General features: G+C 38.1%; 1 protein-coding gene across 1 annotated transcript in view; it reads left to right on the top strand.

Annotated features, from left to right (window-relative positions):
• Nucleotides 1-12213, top strand: part of PTPRT (protein tyrosine phosphatase receptor type T) — a 585629-nt gene that overhangs the window by 485854 nt on the left and 87562 nt on the right. The window contains exons 15-16 of the mRNA XM_060277267.1: nucleotides 8096-8231; nucleotides 9293-9313. Of these exons, the coding sequence (XP_060133250.1) occupies nucleotides 8096-8231; nucleotides 9293-9313 (157 nt within the window). The remainder of the gene's footprint in view (nucleotides 1-8095; nucleotides 8232-9292; nucleotides 9314-12213) is intronic.

Below are 12213 nucleotides of genomic sequence, written 5' to 3'. Positions count from 1 at the left end.
CTTTGACAGGTCTATTTCATTCCAAACTCATTTTCAAATGGCTTTGCTGCATTTCATCCTAGGCTTGATCCATGAATATTTTCCTTTTGTCACTTCTAGGCTTTCCAAAAGATATTTTGAGTGTAGGCTCCTTTATCACCATGATGAAGTGTTAGCAACAATGGTTTATAGAACTCTTACCAAGTGATACCCTAGGTCAGAAAGACAAATCTGCTGAAATGCCCATATTTGTTTGGTTTATGAGGACACTTTTCTCCAGAACTTCAGCACCCTGCCTTTCCAACTTGTTTGAAACGTACATGCTGAGAAATTGCTGCTTCTGTAGTATAGTCTTACAAATGAATTGAATTACAGCCTAATTGAGCTTGGGGGGGGGGGTGGACTGGAGGCATTCTGACATCAGTATGTCCAAAAGTAGAAAACAGGCTATAGAACTATGTTTGAAGATGACATAGACAACATCGCCGTTTATTATAACAAATGGAGTATATGAAAAAGGTCTTCAGCTCAGCCAAGGCATCTAGCACCCCTCTGCATTGCACAAAGCTTTATCCAGATGAGTGTCGTAAGCATCAAGGCAAAAGGGTGCATCAAACCAGAAGGAATATTACAGCTTTAAAAGAATATATCTATGAACAGTCACTGGGTTGACATTCTGTTAATAATTTACATGCCATAGCACCTTTGCTTGAGGTGTGCTCGCCTGATCCCAAAGGAGAAAAGCTGTTTCACTGGAACAACATGAATTACAATTGTTCATTCTCTCTGGGTTGCTTCAAAAGGTTACCATGAATATATGATTGTCATTAAATGTCCATAAAGTTAAGCTTCCAAAGGCATGACAAGCCTGAAGCTATTATTATTAATACATGATGCCTTAGTTTCTTAAATAGATTTCTCTGGGAGCCCATCACCCGATGCAGCCATTATTATTATTAATGCATTTAGGTTCTTATTCCAGGTATAATGTCTAAGAACTCTGTAACAGCAATAGACTTTTAATAATGATGATGAAAGAAAGAGGCAGCTGTTGAAAAGAGAGGGCCTAGCCAGCGACCTACCTGCACAAAGAGAGTACCTTAAGAATACATGGGGTTTGTGGCTGATATTGCAGTCGGGAAGTATTTACATGGAAGATAGGCTTTGTTTGAACTGGTGCCTTCACTTAAAGATCAAACAAGTGGCTGTTACAGTTTGTGCATCTGCAGATAAGATGTTTTCCTTGGGACCAAGGGGAACAAGGGAGCAGAATCAAAAACCAAGAGAAGCAAGAGGCGAAACCTCAAAATGGTGCTAAACACCAAATCGTTATAACTTACGGTTCTTTTAATATACTGAAAAACCCAGTGTGTTTCATTTGCCTTCTGCCCATTTCACCCACACCTCAAAAAGACTGTAGGGAGGCTCAGATGCCATTTCAAGCTCCATCTCTCCATAGAACACTTAACTGAAGTTATTTGTTATGCAGGATCCGCCAAAGATTATTTCCCATCTGGGTTGGTGAGAAGGAAAACATTTCAGTGCTTGGAGCCCTTTGATATGTAAACCAAACACTACTGAGATGAAATGGCTTCCTTTTTGACTCCAGGGATGATTGCAGGTTCTGTAGTGCCAACAGTTGTAGGCTTTGTTTCCCCCCTGGAGTGAGGAGGATCAAAAAGAAGCACCTTTTCCAACATATATTGTCAGCTGGAACAGGCAGATTGGGCACAAAATACCAGAGCATTTCCAACAATTTATCCCAACAAGCAACAAAAGTGTGCAATTATAACATCAGCCTTTAATGTAATGCCATTCTGTTTTCTCCTCCTTCTTTCTTGTGAACTTGGCTGGCTGTGGTGATACCAGAACCTTCATTAACTTTCTCTTATGCCATAGGAACAATATACAACTTTCACTCTTATCTCTATATCATATATATTCCTATGAATTCATTTCCCCCCTTAGTTTGTGATTGCAACTTTGCTTAATAATTCTTTGTCTCATTGTCTGTATGGCATGCCTTAATATCCTAAATTTGTCTTCTCTAGTTACTTCTGTGTAATGCACCAAGTTACTTTTAAAGGAAATTCATTTTACATATTACGACTTCTTTTGAGAAGACAGATACTTAGCCTGCTAGTTTCTTACTTCCAGATTGTACTACAATCCATTAACTCTCCAGCTGAAAAAGCCAATTAAAAAATTTCCCAAGGGCGGAATCTTAGCTAGCATCTAAACTTCTTATGCTTGCCTTTCTTTTTTATTTGATATCCCCCTTGTTGTTGTTTAGTCGTGTCTGACTCTTCGTGACCCCATGGACCAGAGCATGCCAGGGACTCATGTCTTCCACTGCCTCCCGCAGTTTGGTCAAACTCATGTTAGTAGCTTTGATATGCCCCTACATATGCAGATATAATTCTACTGCACAGCCAAAATATGCATCAGAATGTGTAGGAAGTCTAGGCTGCTCCATTTTCCTGGGCTAAGCTAAATTAATAAAAAATGGCATGTGTAACCACATTCATATCTATGGCTATAAAAACAAATATTCATAGGATGTTCTTGGAGTTGTGCTGGGAACTCCTTCAATGGAAGTTGGTTTGAATTTCCCTTTTCCAAGAACTTTCCATAAGCACTGTTTGTACATGGAGTTGAACATATAGCATGCCTTGCGTCTGGATTTTGCTTTTCATCTTTTGTCCCCTTTTCCCATTCAGTGACTTTATAGTTAAGAAATGTGATGGCTAACACCTGCTGATCATTTTTGTGCATGTATGTATGTATATATTCATGACAGGAGCAGCTTAAAAGTTGCTAAAAGGAATCTTCCCAGCAAAAAGTGATACAAAAGTTTTGAAAAATATCTAATTGTTACAGGAATGCTATCAGATCCTCCTTACCATTGATTTTAATCCTTGTTAACTAAGTAGCTTAAAAATGTGTCATCTTCATATCCTAAAATAAGAATCATGAATTAAATATTTTATTCATCAAAGCCCTAAATAGGATTTAGCTGCTTTTCATTTTATCAGCATCTCAAGGATCACTTTGGCATCTTCTAAGCATCTTTGCAGAATTCTCTTGATCACATTAGTATGAATAAAACTCAGTATTAACAAGTAGAATAGAATGGAGGAATGTAGTGAACTGTAATGAAACTTACCTTATATTGCATAGGAAGTGCATCAAAACATCCTTAGTATAACACATTGGCTAAGGAATGAAAAGTGAATGTAAGAAACCAAATCAGATAATTGGAGCATCTAGCTCTCCAGCATTTTATGCAATAGTCTGTTTAAATGCTGGGGGTGGGGGGTGGGGTAAATGTGATCTGTCACTGAGCTACATCCCTTTCCCACAGACCAGGAATGTTTTATTTCTCCTTGTATTTCAAATTTACTTGCGTGTTTATTTATTTTTGAAACATTTCTATGGTGCCTTTCAGTTTTGTGCTTGCAAAAGCAGCTTACGAGAGTCTAAAATTAGTTAAAAGATGCAGATAAACACATATCAAGAATGGAAAATGGCAGGGATCCTTTCCTGCAGATGTTAGCAATCCCTTTGCAGGGCTAGGAGCTTACCCACATACATAATTGACATAAATTGGTGAGGAATGTCCTCTGTCCTCATGGTACTAAGGAATCCTTGCAGCAGAAGGAAGCACAGAAGTATAAGAGGTCGGTCTTCGACAGTTTTATAGGATAAAAAGAAACTTGTTTGTTTGTTTTTGCTTGGGACCTAAAGAGGGCCACAGAACTGGACTTTACGTTAGATGAAAACTGGACTTTACGTTAGATGAAAATTTACGTTAGATGAAGATTTTGCACGTGTAGTTCAAATTCTTAAACAATTCACCACTTGGCAGTCATTACAGCGCCAGGTATGTTCATGGCCAAAATCAAAAGACTGAGTTAGAAAGGTTGAAAGCTCTAGAGAGCTTTGAAACCTAACACCCTGACACAATTCGAATCTCTCTTATCAAAGTTGCATGTGTAGCTCTGTGTGTTAGATTGATGGGTTTTGAAATAGTATGGATATCATTTCAATTGTACACTTCGTTTCCTGTGGATAAATGATCTATCACCTTAAGAGATATTATTTTCTGGGTTGATGAGATTCGTGACTTTTGGGCAACAGTATCAATGAACTTTTGAGATTCCATCTGAAAAGGACAATTCTCAGATGTATGCAACTTCATCATGCAAATCAAGATATACAAAAGCCTCTTGCAAAGAACACAAGGAACCTTTAGGGACATTGAACCAAGTGAAATTAATTGAAAAATATATACCAGTACATTCTGTTCAAGTATAAATACCAAGGTTAGGTGATACTACAGTTCACGACACAAAGACACAGGATTGTACAGTCATACCTCAGTTTACATCCACTGTGGTTTGAATACTCTCAGTTTGAGTACTCCGCGGAACCAGAAGTGTTTACTTCTGGGTTCCGCGGCCCTCGCATGCGCAGAAGCGATCTGGGTGGCGCACGCATGCACAGAAGCGCTCTATCGGCGCTGCGCACACGTGCGCTAACAGCGCTCGGTTTAAGTAGTTTTCGGGGAGCGAATGGCTCCCCAGAACCAATTGGGTACTTAAACCGAGGTACCACTGTACAGCATGAGTACAAGTTCAATGATCCACCAGAATGTGCATGATTGGAGACATTAATATCTTCCAGATTCACTAGAAGCAGTGAGAGCTTGAAAACTGACTTCAATAAAAGAAAGATTGCACATGTAATTTGTGGACAAAGATTGATTTTTTTTCAGTTTTGATCAGTGCTTTTTTCTAGAAAAAGAGGTGTGTGTGTGGGGGTACTCACCATGAGGTTCTCACAGTAAGTGCCACACTTTTAACATATCCTCCAAATAAATGCAATCAAAGCTCTGACAGGAATACATGGGAAAAGCAGCCAGCCGCAGAACCATATAATTTTAGAGGGACCCTGGTTCTGATCATTATTTTTATCTAGCAAGGCAGGATTTCTTTTACATTTGGAACACATATGCAGCAGAGCATTCTGCAGTGTGATGTGAACCTTTATTGCTCAATTTGATGAACAGCTATTTGTACGCCACACATTATGGGGTATTATATACACCCTGAATTTACTGCAATTTGTTCTTTCGATATTCCACATTTACTCAGATGTGCTCAGCACAACAGATGGTTTTATAGTCAACTATACCCAGATCCAGTTGATCATGTATGATCTCCACATGCTTCTTGGGACTGCTCCATTATGAAAGCAGCACTTCTGCTGTCTAACAAACAACTATATAGAAACCTGAGGGAACTTCATAAAGACTTCTGGTACTGTGTGTGTGGGGGGGGGGATTAGTTTGGGTGGATGGAGTGTGTGTGTGTGTGAGAGAGAGAGAGAGAGAGAGAGAGAGAGAGAAAAGAGAAATCCCTTTTGCACTCAAATGTGTATTCTAAAGGATCCTGGGCAACAACATACTGCCATATTTCATTTCCATTTTCTTAGCATATTTCTCTTAACCAAATAATACTCTTAATACAAATAATAAGCCATGTGATATGATGGAAATATGTATCATTATTTTTTTTTTACATTGGGCTATATAAAATTCTGAAAAATCGTTGCAAGTCTTCACAGATTTCTGGACAAGCTTTGATGCCAATAATATAAATTTTCTTCAAGCATATAATGCCTAACAACAGCTTAGGGGTTTGAGCAAGAATGGCAATAGGTACTGACAGTTCTAATTATGAGAGTTCTGTTGTGACATTTTACAGCTCAGCATCATCTTCAAGAAATTCCAGTGGCCAGAATCTACTTTCTGAGCACCTACCCAGATTTTGATTTGATACCACCCAAAGCATCACTTAGAATCTAGTTTCTGTCTGACCTTCTCAGTTGTCACAGAGAGATTCTACACTTATTCTTGCTTGGACACTTGATATTCTTCCTCCATAGCCTTTCTAGATTAGTCTGTCATATAGCATCCCTTTAATCTGGTCCTTCTGCTGAGGATAGCCTTCCTAGTTCCACCCACTTGCTAAGTATAGAATCAACCACAGAGGTCCTCAAAAGCATGATTTTTTGGGTGGACCTTTTGTTTGTTAAAGTACTAAACAAATACACAGAAATGCATCAAGAAAGTGCTGCTATAGTTTTATGCATATTTTTGAAACCCACCCTGTCTCTATTCAGTTTGTCTGCCCTTTCAAACTTGTAGGCTGAGAATATTCATCCTTACCTCTATGGCTTCCATTTCAGGTTTAGCTTCTATTTTCTGCCAGTATTAATACTTCTTTCCTAGATGTCTATTTGAGAAGTTAGTTATTGCAGAGGTGGGAGGATGAGCTGTGAAAATGTGTGGAACATGTAGATCCTATCTGTGGTTTTGAGATAAATGCACAATCCATATTTTTCTAAGTATGTAGCCAAATCTACCTTGTAGATCCAATCTCTTGCCTTTTTTTATTTACTCAATTTCTTTTCACAGCAACTCAAAGTGACTTTTAATAAACAATGCAGCATAATGCAAACAAGAGTCTTCCACTGTAGATTGATAGGTGAAGACTCTTCATATTCTTCTGTTGCTTCTCCACACATCCTCTTAAAGCATCTTCTTTCATTGGCTTTGCATCTAGCTTCATTTCATTTTGTGCCTCCAGATCACGGGAATCTAGTTTTGCCACTGTCATCAGAATTCCCCATGATTTATTAGGAATCTCAAAGGACACAAGAAGCTCCATTGATATTCGAAAATGCTCTTGGACAATTGTTTGAGATGGATGAAATACATTTTATTCAAATGGTCACCCAGTGACCAGTATTTGGAGACAATCATCAATGAGGTATAAAGCTTTTAAGAGTTCTACTGGCCAGCTGGAAGGTTGGGTAGAATCAGGACAGTGTTTAAAATTTCTGGCAGACATCCCCCAGCCTGAGAGCTAACAGTTAAGTAGGGATGGAGGAGAAAATCATCGGGTTTGTATTTTAATGAGAATTTACCCAATTTGCACTTCTCAAATCAATACAAAAACCCAAATGCAGCTTGCCTTGAATTTTGTATTTCTGTGAATTTTGTAATGCAGTTCTCCAATCAACACATGCATACAAAACATGTGTCTTAGTGGAAAAAAGCATGCAAAAATGCATAAATGAGTGAAAACAGTGTACAAAAATGCATTCTCCAAGGGGAAAACTGCTTGCCAAAATGCATACATTAGGCAAAAAATGCATATATTTGGAGGAATGTTCACAAATATGTGTACAAATTTTCACAAGGAAAAAGAATCACAAATGAATGTGAAAATGGGGTGAACCAAATTTAGAACTAGAAAAATGAGAAACTGAGATAAAGCAAAATCAAGAGTTTTGCTCATCCCTACTTGAAATATTTGTTGGTTGGAAAGAGAGATAAGAAGATTTAGGGTACCTGTTGAAGTGTTATGAGGTGGACATAGCCAGGTTCGTATTCTCCCACTTTCCAGCCATTAAGCCTTGGCAATTCAGATAGTGTTCAATGATGGTTGGTGTTGGAGATGAAGACAGTTGTTGAAACTTGTGGAATGTGATGTGGGAATGTCAATTTTAATTGTTTTATAGAAACTAGTCAAAATGAACTTTGTCAGAAAGAACATATAAACTAGAGACATAGGGATATAAGGGAATTTTTTTTCCCATTTCATTTCAGTCATCACTCAATATGCCATAGTTCTGATATCTACAATACAGAAATTTCATGCTATAAGTGTGTGCTGATGGATTATAACAAGTGAGTCTGAGAGCCTAGAAAGAAATAGTAATGGGCCTTAAAACCATCAGATTCCCTTTGGGAGGAGGAGTTGTAAAACTATTCAGTTACATAACTTTGCAGCATTTACTTAAAGTCTGCTTGCTGTTTAGTCTCTTGTGTCAGTGTGTAATTGAATACCATCTATGAAAAATTTGCCTCATATGCTACATCATACTTGGAATAAGGGCTACATCTTCCTTTCTCTGATGATCTAACGCAGGACCGGTCTTCTGAAATGTTACTGTGAAATTGTTGTTGAAAAATGATTTGCCTGGGATATTTCAACAATACTTTTTATTGTCAATATTATTTCCTTTTTTTCTACAACTTCTCAAGGAGCATCTACACAGAATTCCAATGCCGTGGAGCCAGAAAAGCAGGTGGACAACACTGTGAAAATGGCAGGAGTCATAGCTGGCCTTCTGATGTTTGTAATTATCCTTCTGGGAGCAATGCTTACCATCAAGAGAAGGTAAGTTTCTAAGATCTCTAATTTGCTTTGTTTTGGGAATGGTTAATGTCTTTTGTTTTAAATTTTAGTACCTTGTTTGAGCATATTTTATGCTCATTTGGGGGAGCGGAGGCATAGATAGTTTAGGGCTGTTGTTTTTCTTAAATGGAGTTTTAAATACATGCCTGAAAGGCTAATCTGCCCTCCATGTGCTCACTGAATATGTGGGAATCACTTCTCTGTGGTTCTATCCCACTGGCTGTGATGTGTGTGTTTGGTATTTCTTGTGTGCGCAATTCGATGAGGGCAATCATTTGGGTCTTTCCCATCTCCATTGACATCTTTCTTTCTGGCATGGTAAGTGTGTGAAGAAGATAGAACATTTTGGATTTTCGTTTTCCAATATGAATGTATAAACATATAAGCATAACAAGAATGCAATTGGAAGTCCTGAGTTCTAGACCCAATTCTATCACTCGGCATATCCACACTGCAGACTTATATTGGTGATGTAGCCTATTCCCTCCTCCCAGCAAATTCTGGGAATTGTACTGAAGGCAGCAAGTGTGTGTGTGTGTCTCTCTGTCTGTGCGTACGTGCGTGTGTGCGCGTGCTTTCTACCAGAGTGCTCAACACTTCACCAAACTGCAATTCCAGGAATTCTTTAGTGGAGCTATTAATAAAACCAATATAAGTTTGTAGTTTAGATAGGGCCATCTTGTACTATCTGAGCAAGTCATTTCACTTAGCTATAAAAAGGAATCAGTGCCTCATGGAGGTGCCAAGGAACCTAATAAGCAAGCACTTCCACTCCCTCAGATGATAAGTAGCATTTCTGTAAGCGTAGAAACAATGTCGTTAAAGTTGAATTTATTCTTTTTTCATACTGGAATAGTAAATTATGAGGACATGGTCTGCAAACTTTATTTTCTGATTGTGTAAGTGTTGTGTATAAGTGTATTTAGAGAAGACAAAACATGCAAAAAATGAATATGTATGGCGTTTCCCATCTGACTTCAATATTACAAGCTGTGAAATGTGTGGGATGCTTCAAAAAACTGCCTTTCTATTCTTTTTTGAAGGAGCGGTGCAGTAGATCCAAGGTGATTATTAACCTTCTAAGTGTGGCTTGACTGTGCATGCTCACTGACAGCCATTTCCTCTGGACCGTCCATTCAGATGGACAAAGTTATTAAAAACTTGCCTGGGGAAGAGAGGTTGTCTGAGGATTTGTTTCAACCCATGTATGATCTTACCACTTTCTGAAGTCTTTGCTGGCATGTGTTGGGAACAAATTATCAAGCAGTTCCATCTTTTTTTGCATCTGTATATGCTTTCTATGTGAACCACTGGCTCTCACACTTTGAACCAGCATGGCATGTCAGCTGAGTCTCCTTGCTCTCATTTTATGATCACCACACCTATCACGTACTGTGAAGTAGTGATTCTGTTGAGCTGGTATTTTAAAAGAATTGGGGGGGGGGGTTGTCCTTGTTTTACACATGTCATTTTTTTGACATTATACTCATATTTCCCAAAGCACAGTTTTAAAGGAAGCCCATAGTTTGCTACATCCCAGCAATGCGATGGTAACGTGAGTTTGCACATGCAAGTAGCTCAGTTTCCCATCTTTAGTCACACTATTTCTAGTGTTGTTGTTTTAATTGTAGGAGTATGACTGCTTGTGTTGTGTTGTAACCGTGCAGTAAAAGCTGTCCTGGGACAAACATGATGGCAGGTGTGGCCAATGAGGTACCCCCCCCCCCAAATGTTGCCAGACTACAATTCCTACAACCCCTGAGCATTGGCTGGTGGGAGTTGTAGTTTAACAATGTCTGGAGGGTATCATGTTGGCTACTTATGTGTTATTGTCTCAGGAAAACCATTTCTACAACTTGTTCAATACACTTGTTCCCATTTTCTGTACGCTCATTTCTGAAGAGTTGCATCTTCAGAGTTGCAAAAGCAATCACTCCACTGAGAACCATGAATAAAAGAAAAGCTGATGCACTAAAGTTGACCTCAGTTTCCATTTGCTTCAGTAAATGTTGAAGATGCTTAGAAACTCTTAAGATAATATCTGCAAATACTACTTTGTACATTCGGATTAAGACATTCTTTTGTATCCTGCATTCATTTTCTTGTATTCATGTTTAAAATTCAGCCTCATGTGTTCTGAATCCCTTATACTCTTCTGTCTCTTTAGCAGCTTTTCTAATCCATGAGAGGGGGGAAAAATAATCCCCTTTATTGTGAAAAGGAAATTTAACAAGAGTCCCGTGTGCTCGTCAGGTTACCAGAGCTTTTGAAATCTGATAACATCTTCCCTGTGCTCTTGTTTACTGTCTCAAATTTGTCTTCATTCATGTGAAGGAAAATACCATTTCCCCCCTTTTGATGGGATTCTGGAAGTTTGTACTTTTCATATCTGGAATTTCCAAACCTTAATAGAATGTAAAGAGGCTGGAACAAAATTACAAATAGATTATATTTTTCTGCTACTTCTGTTTTACATTTGTAGTATAAATTTGGCAAGTATACTAAGCTAATAACAGTACAATGCTGGTTAATATGAATTCAAAAATTGGGGAGATCAATTAATTCCCTCTGATTTTAATAGTTTTAATGAGTGGCAAAGCATCACAAACCATGATTTATCCAAATAACATATTTTATATTGATTTGTTATAACTTACCTTTTTTGTTTTTGGTTTTGCTCTGAACTCCTAGAGGCATCATATGTGTGTTAAATTGCCTTCTGCTATAATCCTTAACATCATTCACTATTACCATTGACAAATGGATGTAAAAGATCTGTACTAGGGTATGGTTTTTAAAGGGATGCAGGTTCCATTTATTTCAGTGGAATTTGTTTCCAGGTAAGATTATTTATGTTATCAGTAGTATAGTTAAACTGCAAGTTCAAGTGCAGTCTTTAAAGTGGTTAATGGACTTGATTTTATTTTCTGCTGAGTTTTCCAATATAAGGTATCTTATGTTCACAGCAACTCCACTGAGAGTCTTGTTTTAAGAACTGCAAGTGCACATTGCTCATTGGAATTTTCTCATGGACACGAACCCAGATGTGGATGTTCTCCATTCATTTATAAATATGGTTGCTGCCCACTGCTTCAATACAATGTACATGTAAACGTACATTTCCCTATAGCATATCCCATTTGTAAACCCCTGCAAGAGTTAACACATCTAGCTACTTCCCAACCCCTGATAAAAAATCCATCAGATAAAAACTGAATGGAGTAAAAGTGCTCATCTGCTGAACTTCTGCATCCACAATGGAAGTTTACATGTCTCGATTACTGCACAGCATTCCTTGCCTTAGCATATATTTGTCACCAACAGATCACTCTAACACAAGCTGTAAGGTGCTTAGTTACTAATATCAAGCTGTGGTACGATTATACTGCTAATAAAGGCATTGTTGTTTGACTTAGCGAGGTCAGTTAGGGTATCTGGTTACCAAATTTTACTACAGTGTGTTGCATAATAATTTCCGTAAACTAGAGTGGTCTCCTAGATAAAGACTTTGAAGCATCGTAGACATTTTTAAACATTGGATAGTACATGAAGTCCATCTGTTAATTCACCCTGTGCTTCTAAATTACCATGTACTGTTCCACATTTCTCAGTAATGATATTCATCCCTCCAAAGCTGATTTGGAAAGTTGATGAATGGCAGAGTTATAGCACATCCCATTATTTCCAGCTATACAGAAGATGTAAATCCATTGTTGAGCTGGGTTATAAAGCAAACTTTAAAACCCAGTGATTCCACAGCTAAACGAAGATTTGAAGTCTGACCACAAAGTCAGCCATCAGCCTTCCAAGTTGTTCTGCACTCACCCTCATTCTGAACATTTGACTCAACTGAGAATGGGGAAAGCTAACTTTCTTTCACAACTACCAAATCAACATGATTTTCAGAATTCCAGAAATCTTCCTTTAACTTGTAAACCAAAGGCACTTAATTGATACTGTGCAA

Source organism: Zootoca vivipara, chromosome 7 (assembly GCF_963506605.1).
Source record: "Zootoca vivipara chromosome 7, rZooViv1.1, whole genome shotgun sequence".
NCBI classification, from domain to species: domain Eukaryota; kingdom Metazoa; phylum Chordata; class Lepidosauria; order Squamata; family Lacertidae; genus Zootoca; species Zootoca vivipara.
This window is presented reverse-complemented; position numbering and strand designations above follow the sequence as displayed.